At 43.3% G+C, this 16,257-nt stretch overlaps 1 protein-coding gene across 1 annotated transcript; it reads left to right on the forward strand.

The window, feature by feature from the left end:
• Positions 1 to 2,474: 2,474 nt before the first annotated feature.
• LOC135425882 (arylacetamide deacetylase-like 4) lies at positions 2,475 to 11,076 on the forward strand. Its single transcript, XM_064678630.1, has 4 exons — positions 2,475 to 3,897; positions 6,182 to 6,398; positions 7,299 to 7,362; positions 8,974 to 11,076. Exons 1-4 carry the CDS (start codon positions 3,742 to 3,744, stop codon positions 9,749 to 9,751), a joined length of 1,215 nt encoding a protein of 404 aa, XP_064534700.1. The 5' UTR covers positions 2,475 to 3,741; the 3' UTR covers positions 9,752 to 11,076.
• The last annotated feature ends 5,181 nt before the right edge of the window (positions 11,077 to 16,257 follow it).

Below are 16,257 nucleotides of genomic sequence, written 5' to 3' on the forward strand. Positions count from 1 at the left end.
CCACTGTTGGAGGATTTCAGGATTTGCCTTGGTTATGCAAGGGCATGATGTGAAGCTGGGGATTCATTTTGGTTTCTGCTCTCAAGATGTGGCTTAGCAGCTCACAGGTTGGGAGCTGAAGCCAGTCCAGCAGTTGGTGTGTGCTCAAAAGCCAGGTGAAAAGCTGGAGAATATTGGAGCAGTTGATCCCTGTCTGTCCCACCGTGGCTGTGCTGTTACCTGGGCTGGAGCAGGCTGGCCTAGAGGTAGTTTGGGTGAGACCACGTGAACTGCAGTCCAGCCTGGGAGAGTTGTTAGGCTTATCTTTATTCAGATGATTTTCACTCCTGTCTCTCTGTCTGCACCTTCCATACCAGGCCTGGTTTTTTATGACTCTCGGCAGGTACAGAGGAGGTTGGAAGTGCTAGAAATAAGGTTGTCTGAACAATTCCACCTTGGATTTTAAAAGTTATGAGATGGTTACAGATCTCATGCTATTTTACACTCAATCCTTCAGTGCAGTATTATACTCCTTGTCAGTTTAGAAATACTTGTTTTCTTTCTTTTATCCAGTTTCTGGACTTACACCTCATTTATGGGCCAATGTTCAAACTCTACACTGATCTATTCCTGAGATTCTTCCACAGTCCTTTATCTGTCAGTCATTAATTTACTACAAATAATACCAAATTTACCTTTATAACATGGCAGCAGCATTATTAGCTCTCTTGAACACACACATTTTAATCATGGGTTATAACCATGGAGTGCAGATGGGTAAGCAGAGAACAGCAAGTGCTGAAATAATGTATTCCTTGTTTAGTCACGACTCCCTTATTTTCTAAACTTTAGAAAGACACAAGATGTAATTGTCTCCATGGAACTTCCTGTCCTCTCGTTTATTTTAATTAATTACAGATCTGTTGTGTGTCGTGCTTTGCTCAGATAAGATGTTTGGAGACAGTTTTATAATTTCCAAAACGTGGAACTTTCAAGTACCTAAAACACAGTGAGTGACAATCAGTGTGACAATCAGTGACACCTACGGAATTATGCACACCAGTGTCCTTCCAAAAGGAATGAATACAGGGAAATCCACTCGGATACAAGTGTGCACACGGGTTATGGCACAAAAGAAGCCGTTAACAGCCCTTGTCAGAGCAACCGAGCTCACGGCTCAGCCCAGGCTGGCTCAGGTCTCAAGTTCAGGCTTCCAGCACCAGATGGCTCTCACGCTCTGCAGAACTCAACAGGAGCTTCTTGGCTTACACAGCACCTTCTCTGAAAGATTTCCCAGTATCCCAGTACAGGCACCCATTCACAGGGAGTTCCTGGTGCCACCTAATCAGCACCAAGATCCAGAGGGAGAATCCCTGGGACTGCCTGGAGATGAGGTGAGGGAATGTTTCATATCTGTTACACCTGGCTCAGTCTCTGTGTCCCCCTTGCATGTGCAGCCACAGAACAGAAAAGAATCTTAAGGATTGACAAGATTTCAGGCCCTGACATTTAATTCCTCACTGGAAATTAGTAAGAAAGGTAGTTCCTGGGGTAGGAGAAAATGGGACTTTGGCGTGGTCTATCCTCTGGTCAGTCTCACAGGAGCAAGAGAGAAGGTTAATTAATTCTCAGAAGCTGGAGAGGGCATACATTTTGGAAGATTATTTAGGGAATGGTTCTCCACCCTGGGCCTCAAGCTTGTAAATTGCTGAGTCTAAGCTTATAAAACGTTAAGTATGACTTTGTGCACCTGCCATGCCCAAAGCAAAAAACCCACATTATTACTTCAGGAACAAAGTAGTTTGTTTCTTGTACAGTTTGTACCACGTTCCAGCACATCAGGTCTTTGTGTGGAGCCCCTGGGCTTGGTGTGGGGGGGATGTGCTGTGATGTCTGGATTTAGTGAACGTGCCTGGAAGAGTCCAAGACCTGCCAGCTGTTGGTGAACTGGCACCAAAAAGATTAAGAAGAAAGAAGAACCATAGGTGCTAAGAACCTTAGCACAAAGGATCTGTCACAGGTGTCAGAAGGCTTCTTCTTAGATCCCCAGAGGGGCCAGATCTGATAAGTGTACTTAGACCACACCTAAGTCATTGGCACAGCACGGTTTAGCCGATTAATTGCTGTCACTCCTGAAGAGGGGAGCTGCAATCACGTTTTGTGTAACAGTGTTTCCCAACGCTCTTGTCTGAGCGATAGGAAAGCTGAACCCTCTGTGCACCTCAGTCCCGAGAGGTTTGGCTGCACCGCTGCCATTGCCCAAGAGCAAAGAGCCTTTCCCCCACATCCCTTACCAAGCTGGGCATCAAATGCCGCCGAGGAGGATAAACCAAAAAGAGCCTGATTTTATAATTAGCATGTGAATAAGCTTCTGGCAGTGGAGGGAGGGGCAGGGGGGACATTGAGAAGTGAAAGTCCACAGAGAGTTGTTGGATAAAATGAAGAATCAGTTTGGGCAGAGGGAATTGGCTGCTTCTCAGAAATCACCAGATATGAAGTTTCATCCTGTTTATTCTAAACAATTAAGAAACAGTTTCTAAAGTCAGGAATCAAACCTGAGGTCTTTCATATGCAGGCCATGGATTATGCACTCTAAAGCTCTGGGGTTTTCTGTGTTGAGTTTCATTTTAATATACAGTTCAAGGGCAGCTCATCCCCAGTATTTTTTTATTATTATTATTTAAGGAAAAAAAAATCACAGTCATTTTACCCACACTGCTACTTTTCAGAATGAGAATCTGCTGCCTTCACAGTCTGAGCAGACTGCTGAAAAAACACACTGTTCCCAGAGGTGACATCACATGAGCTGAAAACCTTTGCTTTACAGATCTTTTTGTTTCAGGTTAAATCTTACCACTAATTATTTTTGCATGGAAAAATATGTTAGTTCCAGAGGAAGGCACAGATCCTAAAGCTCTCCACAGAAAGAGTGGGCTCCTGATGTCTAGTCAGTGCCAGTAGCCCTGAAACCATGAAGTCCAAGTGTAGTTTCCATCAGCTGGAATCATATTTGTACCTGGAATGACACCTGTATGTAATATATCCCAGGGGAGACAGAGACTGCAGCACTGCGAGGCTCAGCCAAGAGGCTGCTAAAAAAACAAACACAAACCAACTAAACACAACAGTTGGTGCAGGAGAAGAGCCTTCAAGGATGAGGCAAGACACAGCCCTCCCAGCAGGCTGCAGGTGCTGCTGGCTCCACTGGACTCAGAGATGCAATGGCACAGCAGCGTCCAAAATCTGTCATCACGGGTGATGAAACGTGTTTGCAACACTGAACCCTGATTTCAATGAAAGTCTGAAGAGGGAAGGCATGGAGGCACAATAAAGCAGCAAACTGAGCAGCTCTGAAGGTGGTTACCAAGAAGGGCTGTTGCTTGGGGACTCACAGGTAACACAGGTCTGCCCCTAATCAGGGAACAGGGAGAGACAAAACAAGTTTTTGTCTTCTAAACTTACCCTGATCCATCCAGTGGTGGTTCTGCTGTGATGGGCACGGCCTCAAAACACAGCCCTGTGTAGCTGTGAATATGAAAAACTGCTTGTGCAAGTCTCTCTCATGACTAATTGCTACTGTCTGTTTAATTGTGTGGTTGGGTTGCCACATGTTTTCATCTTCCTATTGGCATTTTTAAGAGCTGGATTATGAGCTGTGAAGGGAACTGCTAATCCCATGCCTTTACCTTCAGGAATCCAAAAGCCTGAAAAAGGGGAGGGAGCCCACAGCTGGTTCCTCCCTGGGCTCCTACCAGCACAGAGATGGAACTCCTCCTGGCCATTTTTCTCTCTGCTTTGACTGTTTTTGTGGCAATAGCATTCTATTATGGACATGACAAGGCAGAAGTGCCTCATGAATTCAGTGAGCGAAGAAAGCTTTATGTTCTTCACTACTTGCTGAACTTTGCGTTTGGTATGGTGAGTAAAACTTGATTAAAGCTGGAGTTTTTAATTTAATTTCTGTTAGAGGGATAATGATTAGGGTAAATGTTCAAATATAATCAGCTGGATTAATTTGGTGATGTGAGCAGATGGTGCTAGCCAGCACCAAAGGAAATGTGGAAAATGAAATTCTGTGCGATTTCCAGTTTTTTTCTGACAGCCTGTGTTTTAGCTTGCTGTTCCTGTTGCCTCAAGACGGTGCTGGAAGGCTTGGAAGGGAAGTGCACGGGGTACGTGGAATTTCTGCTCTGTATCGCCCCGTGCTGACTTAGAGAGGGAGCAATCAGATGATGTCTGTGACCTCCTCTACAGCCCTGTCACTGCTCCCGGGCGCCTGAGAGAGCTGCCACGTTCACAGTCTTTTGCCTTTCAAAGAGCCCAAACGACTTTCTTTTTTGAGACAGTACACATAATATATAAACTGACTTTCAGTGTCGTTGTTTTTGGCACATTTTGGATCCTCCCTTGCTTCTCTTCAAAGCTAGAACGGGACTTGCACTTGTCTTCCTGTTTCATCAGTCATCCTGTCCTGAATTAATTGTTGCCTCTGTCATCTTAAAAACACTTCTCCTGTGATACCTAAACCAAGCTTCTTTTCTTTTAGTTGTCTCTTTGGCTCGTGCATTACATTTCACTTCAGTTCTGTGTTCTAATGTTATTAATTCTTATTTTTTCTGCTCTGTTGCTTATTAAGTTTTGTTTGCAGTCAGGCAGCGAGCTCCCGAGGAGGTGACTCACATCAGCTCTGGAGCCCTGCCCTACCCAGGCCCCAACACTACTACAACAGCACAGCACTAAAATAGGATAGGAATTGAAGTCAAATTTGATTTTCTTACAACTGTTGTACAGCGTGTGAACTTCCAGATTTTCTAAAAGCTGTATGTTTACCCTTTATCCATGGAAGTTTTGTCTTTGTGTAATTCATTTGTTAAACTGCAGAATTTAGAAATTTGCTGCTGGTTGATGTGGTTTTTAACTTCTGAACTTACAATTTTGTATCCTTTCTGCTGGCCAGGCACGAGCAACTCAAAGGAACAGAAAGACAAAAATATTAATGTATAGTTAAACCAGAATTTAAATGCAAGTTCAAGTCGTGTAGCAACTCTTGCTTTTGCTGTTGGGCAAATTCCTTACGCCAAAGTAGCCAAATCCTTTCAAGGGCTGACAATCCATGATGTCAAAACTTCATGGAAAATTAAAGTTTACTAGTATATCCAGTCTCCAGCTGGGATGAAAGCCAACACTAAACACAGAGGAGAGAGAAGTGAGAAGGACTCCTAGGACTCCTATTTTTTCAGTATAAAGAAGACAAAGAAGATCTCTATATTCTGTACCAATAGGTTTAACCTTTGCTGTTACAAAGGTATTAGTGTGAGGAAAGAAAATACCGGAGGGAGATGGAAGATTGAAGAAATCAAATTATTTTCCCACAGACATAAAGCAGGAGTTCTGCAGAAGGATTCAGTTTGAGACGAAAACTCTGCCATAGGACGATCCTTCCTGCATGTGGGATCAGCTCCTCAGGTGGCCTAAAATAGGATACCTACACCAAATTTAACAGGACCACGTTACTGAGCTGCCTGAGGTCTGTGAAACGGGAGGTGAAAGCCACGAGGGTGGGTTTTTAGGATCCACACAGACCTTTGCAGGTGAAATCCTCTGCCACACATCTGCACAATAACGGCAGCACGACTAACTGAAGTGCTGGTTGGAGATGTCTGCTGTGGAAATCACACACAACCGACTCCAGTGGAGTGGGAGCACTGCAATTCCACCTCATCTCCTCCCGTCGAGCAGGAATAGAGCAGAGCAGCCTACAACTGAACCAGCTTAAAGCCATGGGATGCGATGAAGTCGACAAGCTCAGAGTGCCATAAGAACCTTAGCCCGAGTGTTTAATTAAGAATCAGTGAGCTGTGAGAAGATCAAGCCAGGGTTCACAGCTATTCTTGGTCAGGAGGACAGCTGTGGTAAATGCTATGGAATTATTTTTTTTTTTCCGCAAGTTTAAAAGTAGTGTGAGCTTGGGAAACGAAATATTGGCCAGGTTTCTTCATCCAAAGATAAAATGCTGTGACTACTCTCTCCTTATTTTGCTCTGAAACACCTGACAAAGTGAAGTATGTGACACCTTCTTCTATCTACTGTTAATAGCTGCTTTTTTTTCCTACTGAATTGACCATGCAGCTTTAATTTTTTAACGATCAATCTCCAGTTTAGGTGGAAATTTGCACTAATTTTTGGTTTCTTTTATTAACAGGCAACATTTCTGGACAAAGTAGGTATCGTCTCAGAGGTTCATTTCCTCAGGGCTACAATGGAGAATATACCACCACTGAAAGACAAACATCTTCTTATCAAGGACTTAAGATTTGAAAGGGTTAAAGTAAGAATTTACCAGTCCAAAACATCAAACACTAGCCAAAGAAGAGGAGTCCTTTATTTCCATGGAGGAGTTGGATGGTTGGGAAGCATCCGTAAGTAACCCAAATATAATGTGAGCTCTGACTGCACATGAGTCACGGGCTGGGGGAGGCTGGAAGGGACCCCAGTGGTCCCACCTTTCTGCTCCAGCAGGGTCATCCCGCAGCACACGGCACAGGATTGTGTCCTGACAGGTCTGGGATATCTCCAGGGAGGGAGACTCCACACCCACCCGTCAGGGAGTTTCTGATCTGATCTGGTATTTCATAAATTACAAGAAGAATTAGTAGGTTAAGCATTATAAGTAACAAAATTAATTTCAGAACAGCAGGATAATTTGATTTCCATGCAGTAGGCATCATGTTAAATTGCCTTTCTTGTGTCTCTGGAATATTCTCTGATAATTTTTTTCCTTCCTCCTCAGGCTTGTGAAGAAAGTTGAAAATCTCATTAGAACTTTATTTCTTATTTTAAAGCACCCATTTTGTGTTCACACGTGTGTGCAAGCTTCTGTGTGTGTATCCTGCTGTGGGTCTTTATAGTGGCCAAACAAGAACAAGACACGTTTTGGGGTTTGAAATGGAAATGCCTAAGAGATGAGGTGGTGCCTCGTGCACAAGAAAAATTCTTGTGCTGGATTTAGCGGGAGTTTTTGTATTTATTTATTTTTTTTTTCAACAAATTCCCACTTTAGAAGTGGCAGCAGTGGTGCTGTCCATTAACTGACTTTTCAAAGAGGGGACCAAAGCGATGCATTGGTGTAAATTCCAGGTTTCTTACTGGCAAGGAGCCTCCCACAGATGCAAGGGAACGGCGAGCAATGCCCAGATTAGACCGTGCCACGACGAGGGAATCCCAGCGTGGCGTCAGTCACACCACGGAGATCAGGATTGCAGAACATCAAGTTGTTTTTAAAGGCAGTTACAATTCCATGGAAATGTTTTGTTTTCCAGGGGCCTACGAAAGGACGTGCCGCTATTTGGCCAGGAAGAGCAATTCAGTGGTGGTGTCTGTGGGGTGAGTGCAGTCAGACACACTGGCAGCAATCTGTGCCTCCTCCTGGGTCTGTAAACATTTAGCCAAGCTCCTTGTAAAGCACCTGCATTTCATGATCCCATGTTTCACCAGCACTAATTTCTCTCGAGAAGAATTAGTCAACTAATCCCCACTTGTTTATTTGCAAATGAAACCATTACAATAATTTTGTAATTTGTTGCCACCGCTAAGAGCTGAGGATGTTTTTGTTTTCTAGAGCCATATGCAAAACACCTTAAGCTGAAAGCCTGAAGTGTTTCTGTTATAAGCACAGTTGCCCAGGCCACCAAATACTCATTTTAGTAGTTGAGAAAAACTGAAGGGATATCCACATTTAACTTGCAATCAACCTGAGATGAACATTAAAAGTATTTTCCCAATGAATTGTAATGAATTTTTAAGAGAACCAATTTATAAAAGTTCAGGAAAAGAGCTGATGTCTTGAAAATTGATTGCAATTGCACTAAATGCTATTTGCAAGCTAAAATACTTGAAGAACCAATACCTCATTGGTTCTGTTTAAAGAATTCACCTTACAGAACACCCCTGTAAACCTTTCAGATTGTCATTATCAATTTTCTATGCTCATATTCTCTAACAATGTGTTGGGAAATGTTCACTTTAGTTTCTAACTGGAATTACTGTGACCGATTCAGACCCACCTGCCCTGGCAGCTACTTCCAAAAGAACTCTGCTTGTGCCTTTAGTAACCTAAAAGATAGATAGAGAAGTATTTTGTAAAGATAGAACAGTGTTCTGACTCTCCCAAACATGAATAGTAGCAAATAATATAACAACAGCAGTAATTGGGATCAATTCCCTTGCTGTAATTATGATCTCAGGATATTCTCCTGTCTTCAGAGAGGAGATGAACGACAAGAGGCCAAGGGGCCCATTCACTGGTTGTGACTCTGCTAAAACACTTTCACTCCTCTGAACATGAGCCAGAGTGTGCCCAGGTGGCCAAGAAGGCCAATGGATCCTGGCCTGGCTCAGGAACAGGGTGGCCAACAGGTCCAGGGAAGTGATTCCTGCCCTGGACTCAGCGCTGGTGAGGCCACCCCTGGAGTGCTGTGTCCAGCTCTGGGCCCTGAGCTCAGGAAGGCCCTGGAGGGGCTGGAGCAGGTCCAGAGAAGAGCAACGAGGCTGGGGAAGGGACTGGAGCACAAGTGCTGTGAGGAGAGGCTGAGGGAGCTGGGGGGGCTCAGCCTGGAGAAGAGGAGGCTCAGGGGAGACCTCCTCACTCTCTGCAACTCCCTGACAGGAGCGGGGAGCTGGGGGGGGTTGGTCTCTTTTCCCAGGCAACCATCAGCAAGACAAGAGGGCTGGGTCTTAAACTGTGCCAGGGGAGGTTTAGGTTGGATATTAGAAAGAATTTCTTTCCAGAGAGGGTGCTCAGCCATTGGAATGGGCTGCCCAGGGAAGTGGGGGATTCTCCATCCCTGAAGGTTTTTAAGCTGAGACTGGATGTGGCATCAGTGCCATGGGCTGGGAACCACAGCGGGGTTGGATCAAGGGTTGGACTTGATGATCTCGGAGGTCCCTTCCAACCCAGCTGATTCTATGATTCTCTGATTCTCTGATTCTCTTTAGGTATCGTTTGGCTCCCGAGCACCCCTTCCCAGCCCAGTTTGAGGACTGTGTCACTGCCACCATCCACTTCCTGAGGACTGCCCAGGACCACGGCGTCGACCCTTCCCGTGTCGTCGTCTGCGGGGACAGCAGTGGGGGGACCCTCGCTGCTGCTGTCGCCCAGGCCCTGGTGAACAGAAGGGATGTCCCAAAGCTGAGAGCACAAATCCTGATCTATCCTTTTCTCCAGTGTGTGGACTTTAATTTGCCTTCTTATCAGCAGAACGAGAGAATCCCCATTTTGTTAAAGGAACGAACTTTGGTTCTGGGCTTGAAGTACATGAATAAAGACTTGTCTGTCCTCCCAGAACTATTTAAAGGTCGCCACGTTCCAGAAGATCTGAGGCCGAAGTATCAGAAATGGGTGAGTCCTGACTACATCCCTCAGGAGTTTAAAACAAGAGGTTACAAACCAAGCCCAACATATCCATCCTCAGAAGAAATCTATGCACATACCAAGGCTATTTTTGACCCTGTTTTTTCACCACTGTTGGCTGAAGACAGTGTTGTTGCTCAGGTCCCTGAGACTTTCCTGCTGACCTGTGAATTTGATGTGCTCAGAGATGATGGACTGCTGTACAAGAAACGATTAGAGGATCATGGGATAAAAGTGACCTGGTGCCACCTGCAAGAGGGATTCCATGGGACAGTGTTCTCAGCAACTTTGGGTGGGGGAGCAGCATTCAAATCTGGAATTAAAGGCCTGGATAAGGTAGTAAATTTTTTAAGATTGATGTAAAATTCAATTTCTTACTTTCCTTTCCTGAGTCCTATCTTATTGCTTACAAAGATTTTTTTTTAAAAAATCAATTTTCCTTAAGTCATCACCTTAGATTTCTGCATTGCATCTGTTCTTCTTTTTATCTGATAAGCTGATTTCACGATGGCTTTTGCTTAATTTTCTTCCAGGAGAGGCAAAATCAGGTGGACTTACATTTCCTTCCTCTACCAACTCTTCAGTTTTCTCTTGTAGCCATTAAAGATCCAGTCCACATAGCAAGGGGTTTGCAGTGCAGTTTGGTTTAATGAAGTTCTGGTGATATTAAAACTCAAACCACGTTTGAGGACAACCTGGGGCAGGTAACAGGGCATGAAATCTGCAGGGGCAGTGTATAATGAGCACAGGCAATGGTTTAGGAAAGCCTGGTGGGAGCTGAATTTGAAACCAGCTTAAAGAGTTCTCTGTTCTGAATACAGGAGGAAAAATGTGAACATGGACATAAGTGAAAGGAGGGGAAGGAAAGGAAAGGAAAGGAGGAGACAAAAAGGGTTAGGCCTGGAATTACAGATGTTATAAGAAGTATTGGTTAAGGAAAACAACACCTACTAAAAAAACCATGCATATATATTTTATATAGAGATAAAAGTATGTGGGAATATAAAGCAATATCAGTTCCTTTACAAAGAGCTTGTATTGTTTAGGCCTGCAGTGCCTGGTGCAGGAAGGACTTTTCCATAAAGGGACACTGTAAAGTGCCATCGCAGAGGAAGGACGATGAAGGAGAAAGGAAAAAGAACCAAATCAAAGTTCATGTCAGTCTTAAGCTGTTTACAACAAGAGATGCATGATAAGTAAAACTATACAAAATAAAATGGCATAGCAAGGGTGTAAGGTATTTTCTTAGAAATGTACTCAACATTGTCAATAAATGTCAGTAAATGTTTTAATGACACTGTGCTGAGGTGAATTTATAACTGTAGAAGAGTGTGATTATTTCAGTTTCTATTATGGTCTTATATCCTGAATTATAATAATTTATCATGTCACTAGACTCTGTGGTCCTAAATTCTTCACTGAGTTATACTTGGAGGCATGAAGCAGGGTGAGGATGCAATTTTACTTACAGTCAAAACTTCTGGCTGTCTTTGCTTAAATGAACACCTGGAACACTCCCCACACTAAAATTACTTGTCAGGGAAATTTCCAGTTCTGTCATTTACAAATAACATTCTCTGTACTTGATATTATTGTATGTATTTCCTGCCCCCCACTGGCTTATTTAAACCACGACCAAAAGCCAAGTGCTGCAGACAGTTGTGTGAGGAAGGTGTTCTGACACAGGACACCCCACAGCCAAGGGAAGGATGTTCTGCAGTGCTCTGCATGGCTGGGATTTCTATTCAACATATGAGCAAATAAAGCCTGCCAGAACAACATGAGTGACATTTAGTCACACAGCACAGCCAGGGAAAGAGAGGAAATTTCACAGGGATCTTCCATGTGGCCTCTCTTGAGTGAATACAATGTGAATAAGGAAAAGACCCAGAAAATCTTTCCAATCTTTCCTGATTTCTAGGCACACATCTTCACTGACACTGTTGAATGCTGCCTGGTTTTCATATGGGCAACCCATGCCACTAATGCTGAGGTGACATCAGTGGCACTTTGTCCATGAAGGGCCAGACCAGTACATTCCTGACACTGAAATACAGATCCAGTCAGGCTAAGACAAAGGCTGACAACTGGCAAATCTCTCATGGGTATTACAACCCAAAGATGACATGCTGAAGATAATACAGATTTATTTTTTTTTTTGACCCAGAGAACTGCTGGGTTATCGAGGAGCCTTTGTCTATGAAGAGCTTAGGAAAATATGACCTTGAGAAATAAGTTTTCTTAGATGGGGCAGTTACTTCCCATCTTGACAGAAACAACCAGTTCCTTCCACAAGGGAAGGTGAGGTGCCTGAGGGGATGATTCCCTCTGGAGTTTGCACCCTGAGTGAAGAGACAGCCCATGCCATGCTGCTCTCCAGGCAGGAATGGGTGGGGACAAGGCTCGTCCATGCAGAGGTATTAACCCCAAATAACGTGGACACGAGCCACATTTCTTATCTGGGCTCTAGACTTTGGCCCAAAGGCACTTATATCCCAAATAAGAGGATCCAGGAACAGATCAACACACTGTCAAGACCTGAAAACAAGTGAAATGCTGGAAAGCTCAGTGCAACTGAGAAGTCTTGACGCCCTTTGAGCAGCTCTGTGTTCCAGGAAGATGTTGAAGGAAACAAGGAGAGGGACAGGGAATGGCCCTGCCCTGTTCCAGCAGCAGGTGTCAGCACACACCTGGGTTTGCAGGTACCTGGCAAAGCTCCTCGTGCCCTGGGCACACCGGGGGAGGACCTGAAAGGCATCACTGAAGGGCAATCTGTGCTTTAGATTTATATATTTTACTGAACCTCTGGTTGTGTCCTCATAGCCTGAAGCTGTCTGTTTAAGAACAGAGCACATTTTAAGTCATAACAACTTTAGATTACCTGTTCCAAACCAATCAACTGTGGTTTATTGATTTTAATAAACCAGTTAAGTGGTTTATTAAGAAGTCTACAACTGCAATTATGTTCTGCTTTGCTGTCTTCAGATCACCTCTTTGTACCACTCTAGTAAAAAGTCACATACCACAGAAAGTATTTTTAAAACGAGGAGGCAATTAGCAAACATTCCAAATTTATTGGCTATATTATTTATAAATAATATTATTTACTTAAAAGCATTTAAACTATTTTCTGCCTATGATGCACATTGACTGTACTGCTCCTGAAATAAATAAGCATAATCTTGTAAACTATGGCTGCTTTTATTGCTGTCAGTCTTCCTTCTCTGACTCCCCCTTCCCTCAGTGATTCACTGTGCTGACAGTGAAGACCCTGCTAACCTGAATATTTGGAGCCCTGAGACTCAGACAAACCTGGCCATGGCAAAACAAGGGCAGTTGCAGTTGTTATATTTACATTCGAATTACCTGTGACTTAATAAAAATACATTTTGGTGTGGTGACCTGCCATGGAAGCCCAGGTGGATGTTCCAGGGCAGCATATTTGGAATTCATTTCCAATTTCTGTGAGCAGAACTGATCCACTCTGAGGGACAGAATTGCACAGCTACAGAGACACAGACACCCAACAATCCTCCCAGATTGCTAAATGCTACCTACCAAAAACCTCCTGTTGAACCAGCATTTCAGAAATGTATCTGCTCTGAACCATGCAGCACAAGATCTGAATTTCCACTGCTGAATGCTAATACACAACATTTGTCATATTTTAATTTATTTTTTTTTAATACAGTGCAGCTTTTTTCTCCAGAACTTGTTAGCAGCTGTTTAGCCTATGAGTCACTTGGAAGACTTTCACTTCAAAGAATAACTCCAGGGGAAGAGAGGAAAGGCTAAAATAAAGATTTGTGGCAGCCTAAGTGAAAGATGGCTTTCAGTCGTGAGTAAGAGCAAAACACACTGGGAGTAACTACTCATTTGGGTGGGGAGATGGAGATAAGAAAAAGGGAGGACACCGAAAGGGAGGTGGGAGGCAGAGTAAATGAAGGACATGGATGAGGCAAATACACAGAACCTTTAAACACCAGTAGGGCAGAGCATATACTAAGCTGTAATTTCTTAAAGCTTCTTATTGCCACTGTAAAGGGCATATTAAATCCACCTCACAGATCAGAAGATTCAGGCTGGCACGTATGGAGAGGTCTGAGATGCTTCCAGTGATTTGTTTCTATAAAACCAAGAAAAGAAATGTGAACTGAAGGGGGGCAAGTTCCTCACATGCTCTCCTTGGTAAAACCAAAGTCAGTTAAATTACTCTACAGGGTCTAATTGTCCTACTAAATTACCTAGAGAAAACAATAATAATTTAAAAAAGCCAGACAAATTATATTTACCAGAGTGTTTCACTTTGAAATGAACATTAAAAAAACAAAGGACTGTATCAGAATCTAGTATTTATGTTGGTTTTTTTTTTAATAAATTATTTTTTCCTGTTTCCTTCCAGTCAGTTATTAAGCCTGGCTGTGCCTGATGGAATCAATACCCCAGTCATCACAGTGACTCCTTTATTACTCACTCACTGTAGGATTTCCTGTGTTCCACAGAGAGCTCTGCAATAGTCACCTGCCTGCAGGCCACTGTGAGAGGAAAGAGCCTGCAGCCAAAAGTGGAATGTTTTGCACTGTTCTGGAGAAAAACTTGACAAGGAAACTAGTGACACATGGCAGTCCCAGGGCTCAGCAGCTCCACTGACCCTCCTGCCTTCCTTGGGGTTGGCTTTGGCAGCTGCTGCCTCTGCTGCTGAAAACTGAGGGGAAGCTGATGAGTTTGACACATTCTCAGCTACAAAAGCCTTTGAAAACCCCATGGGTTGGGCCTGGGGAAAACCAGCAAATGTGGTATTTCTTTGGATAGGTGTTGTTATTGTACTTCGCCTTCCCATCATTGTTCTGACCATTAGAAATATGCTGAAAAATTAATAAGAGAAGGAAGTTTAGAATATCTCTCTACTGCTAGAAAGAGAAGAAGCCTTTTTGTTTGCAAAGATTTAAGGTACTCATTTCATGGAGTGGATTGAAAGGCAATAAAATATTTTTTGGGGGGATAATTTAACACCTCAAAAACAATTTGGGGAAAAAACCCACTGAAAACCTCAATGGCTGTTTTATAACAATGTGAGAGACTGACAGTGCTCACAGATATTCCCACCCATCCATCTGCAGGTACAGGAATGGCTGACTGGAAATAGCTGAAATATCTGGAATATAAGGCACCAATATCTGACATAATTGTCAATATGAGCATCCCTGGAAGGACCAAGCAGCTCTCAGATCATGGGGTTTGCCTGATTGTGGACAAACATGGACATTGTAGTAACAGGGCAAACAGCACAGAGGTAGAACATGTTCTAACTGAGCATGCTCTGAGTATCCTCTAAGAGTAACACATTAAGAGATTAAGACTTTAAGATGTTATTCTGAAACATTACTTCACCACCACTTCTTTAGCAACAGAAAGGCTGTAAAGCAGAGCTGAAAGATTTTTGTTCAGATTGCCACCACTGTACAACAGATCCTTACTGATGACAACTGCCAGGGCATAACAGCAAAAAGCAAACAATCAAAACCAAACTGTCCCTTTGTAAATTTAATTTTAAATAAAAAAAGACAGTCAAGCAGAGTTCCTTCCACTGGGTCAGATCCATTAAGGTTTCAAAACAGAGACGGTGTCTGTGAGGTGTTCTGGTTTTGATTAAAGGTGATTAACTACTGACTCACTGAAAAGGTGAAGAAAAGTCTTGCTGCCAACACGGTGTCAGCAAGAGCTCATAGAGCCCCAGCAGACAGACACGTGCTCTTTGATATGGAGCTTTCACAGTGGAACTGAGCCCTCCCAATATCAGGAGTTTTGATATGGAGCTTTCACAGTGGAACTGAGCCCTCCCAATATCAGGAGTTTTGATATGGAGCTTTCACAGTGGAACTGAGCCCTCCCAGTATCAGGAGTTTTGATATGGAGCTTTCACAGTGGAACTGAGCCCTCCCAATATCAGGAGTTTTGATATGGAGCTTTCACACTGGAACTGAGCCCTCCCAGTATCAGGAGTTTAACTGGCTCTGGTTGCCTTTAAAAGTTTCATTTACTGCCACTGAAGTACTAAGTGCCTTGAGGAATTTATTATTCTTGATTAGAGGTTCTTTTGAAAGCACAAAAATTGCCTCCTCTGAGGATTCAAATATAAGAAATCATCAAGAAGGCTGAAATGCAGTCTTCAAAGGTGATCTCCATGTGGGAATTTATTTCAGGGTGTTTGGGTTGATGGCACAGACATCAGCAATCAGCACTTAGTAAGATCTGTGCTCTTCTGACAGGAATATTTGGGAAAACAAATAGCAGAAACCCTCTGGCTGTGCTGTAATATCACAATATTTATATAATATAATAATATAAATATAATATAATATAATTTAATATGATAATATAATATCACGAACGGTTTCTAGAACTACCAACCAGCATCCCTGGGCTGCCCCAGCTGTGCTGCAGAGCCTGTGCAGGACAGCTGAGAGGTTTGGGACAGACTGAGCCCTGGCCACGGAGACCTGAGCTTGGCTTCAACATAACTACCCATATCCTAAATTTGTGTAAGGGAAAGGCCCCAGATCAGCCAATCTCAGCACAGAAAAGGCCCTTACAGTGAGCAGCTGATGACCTGCCTCTTTCCCAATGTCCCACACATCCTTATCCCACACATTCTGATCTTCACAAGCCACTGTTGTGCAAATCAGCTGTCGCTACTTCTTTGATTTAAATCAATACTTTGATTTAGCTAACAAAGCTAAGGACTAATTCAGTTTTCTGACTGCAGTTCCACTTTAGAAGCCAGGACACTAAAAGGTTTTGTGAGCTGTAAATTTAAAGTAGTGTGGAAAAGGGAATTCTGGTAAGAAGAATACAAACCAGAAAAATTA

Source organism: Pseudopipra pipra, chromosome 22 (assembly GCF_036250125.1).
Source record: "Pseudopipra pipra isolate bDixPip1 chromosome 22, bDixPip1.hap1, whole genome shotgun sequence".
Classification (NCBI taxonomy): Eukaryota; Metazoa; Chordata; class Aves; order Passeriformes; family Pipridae; genus Pseudopipra; species Pseudopipra pipra.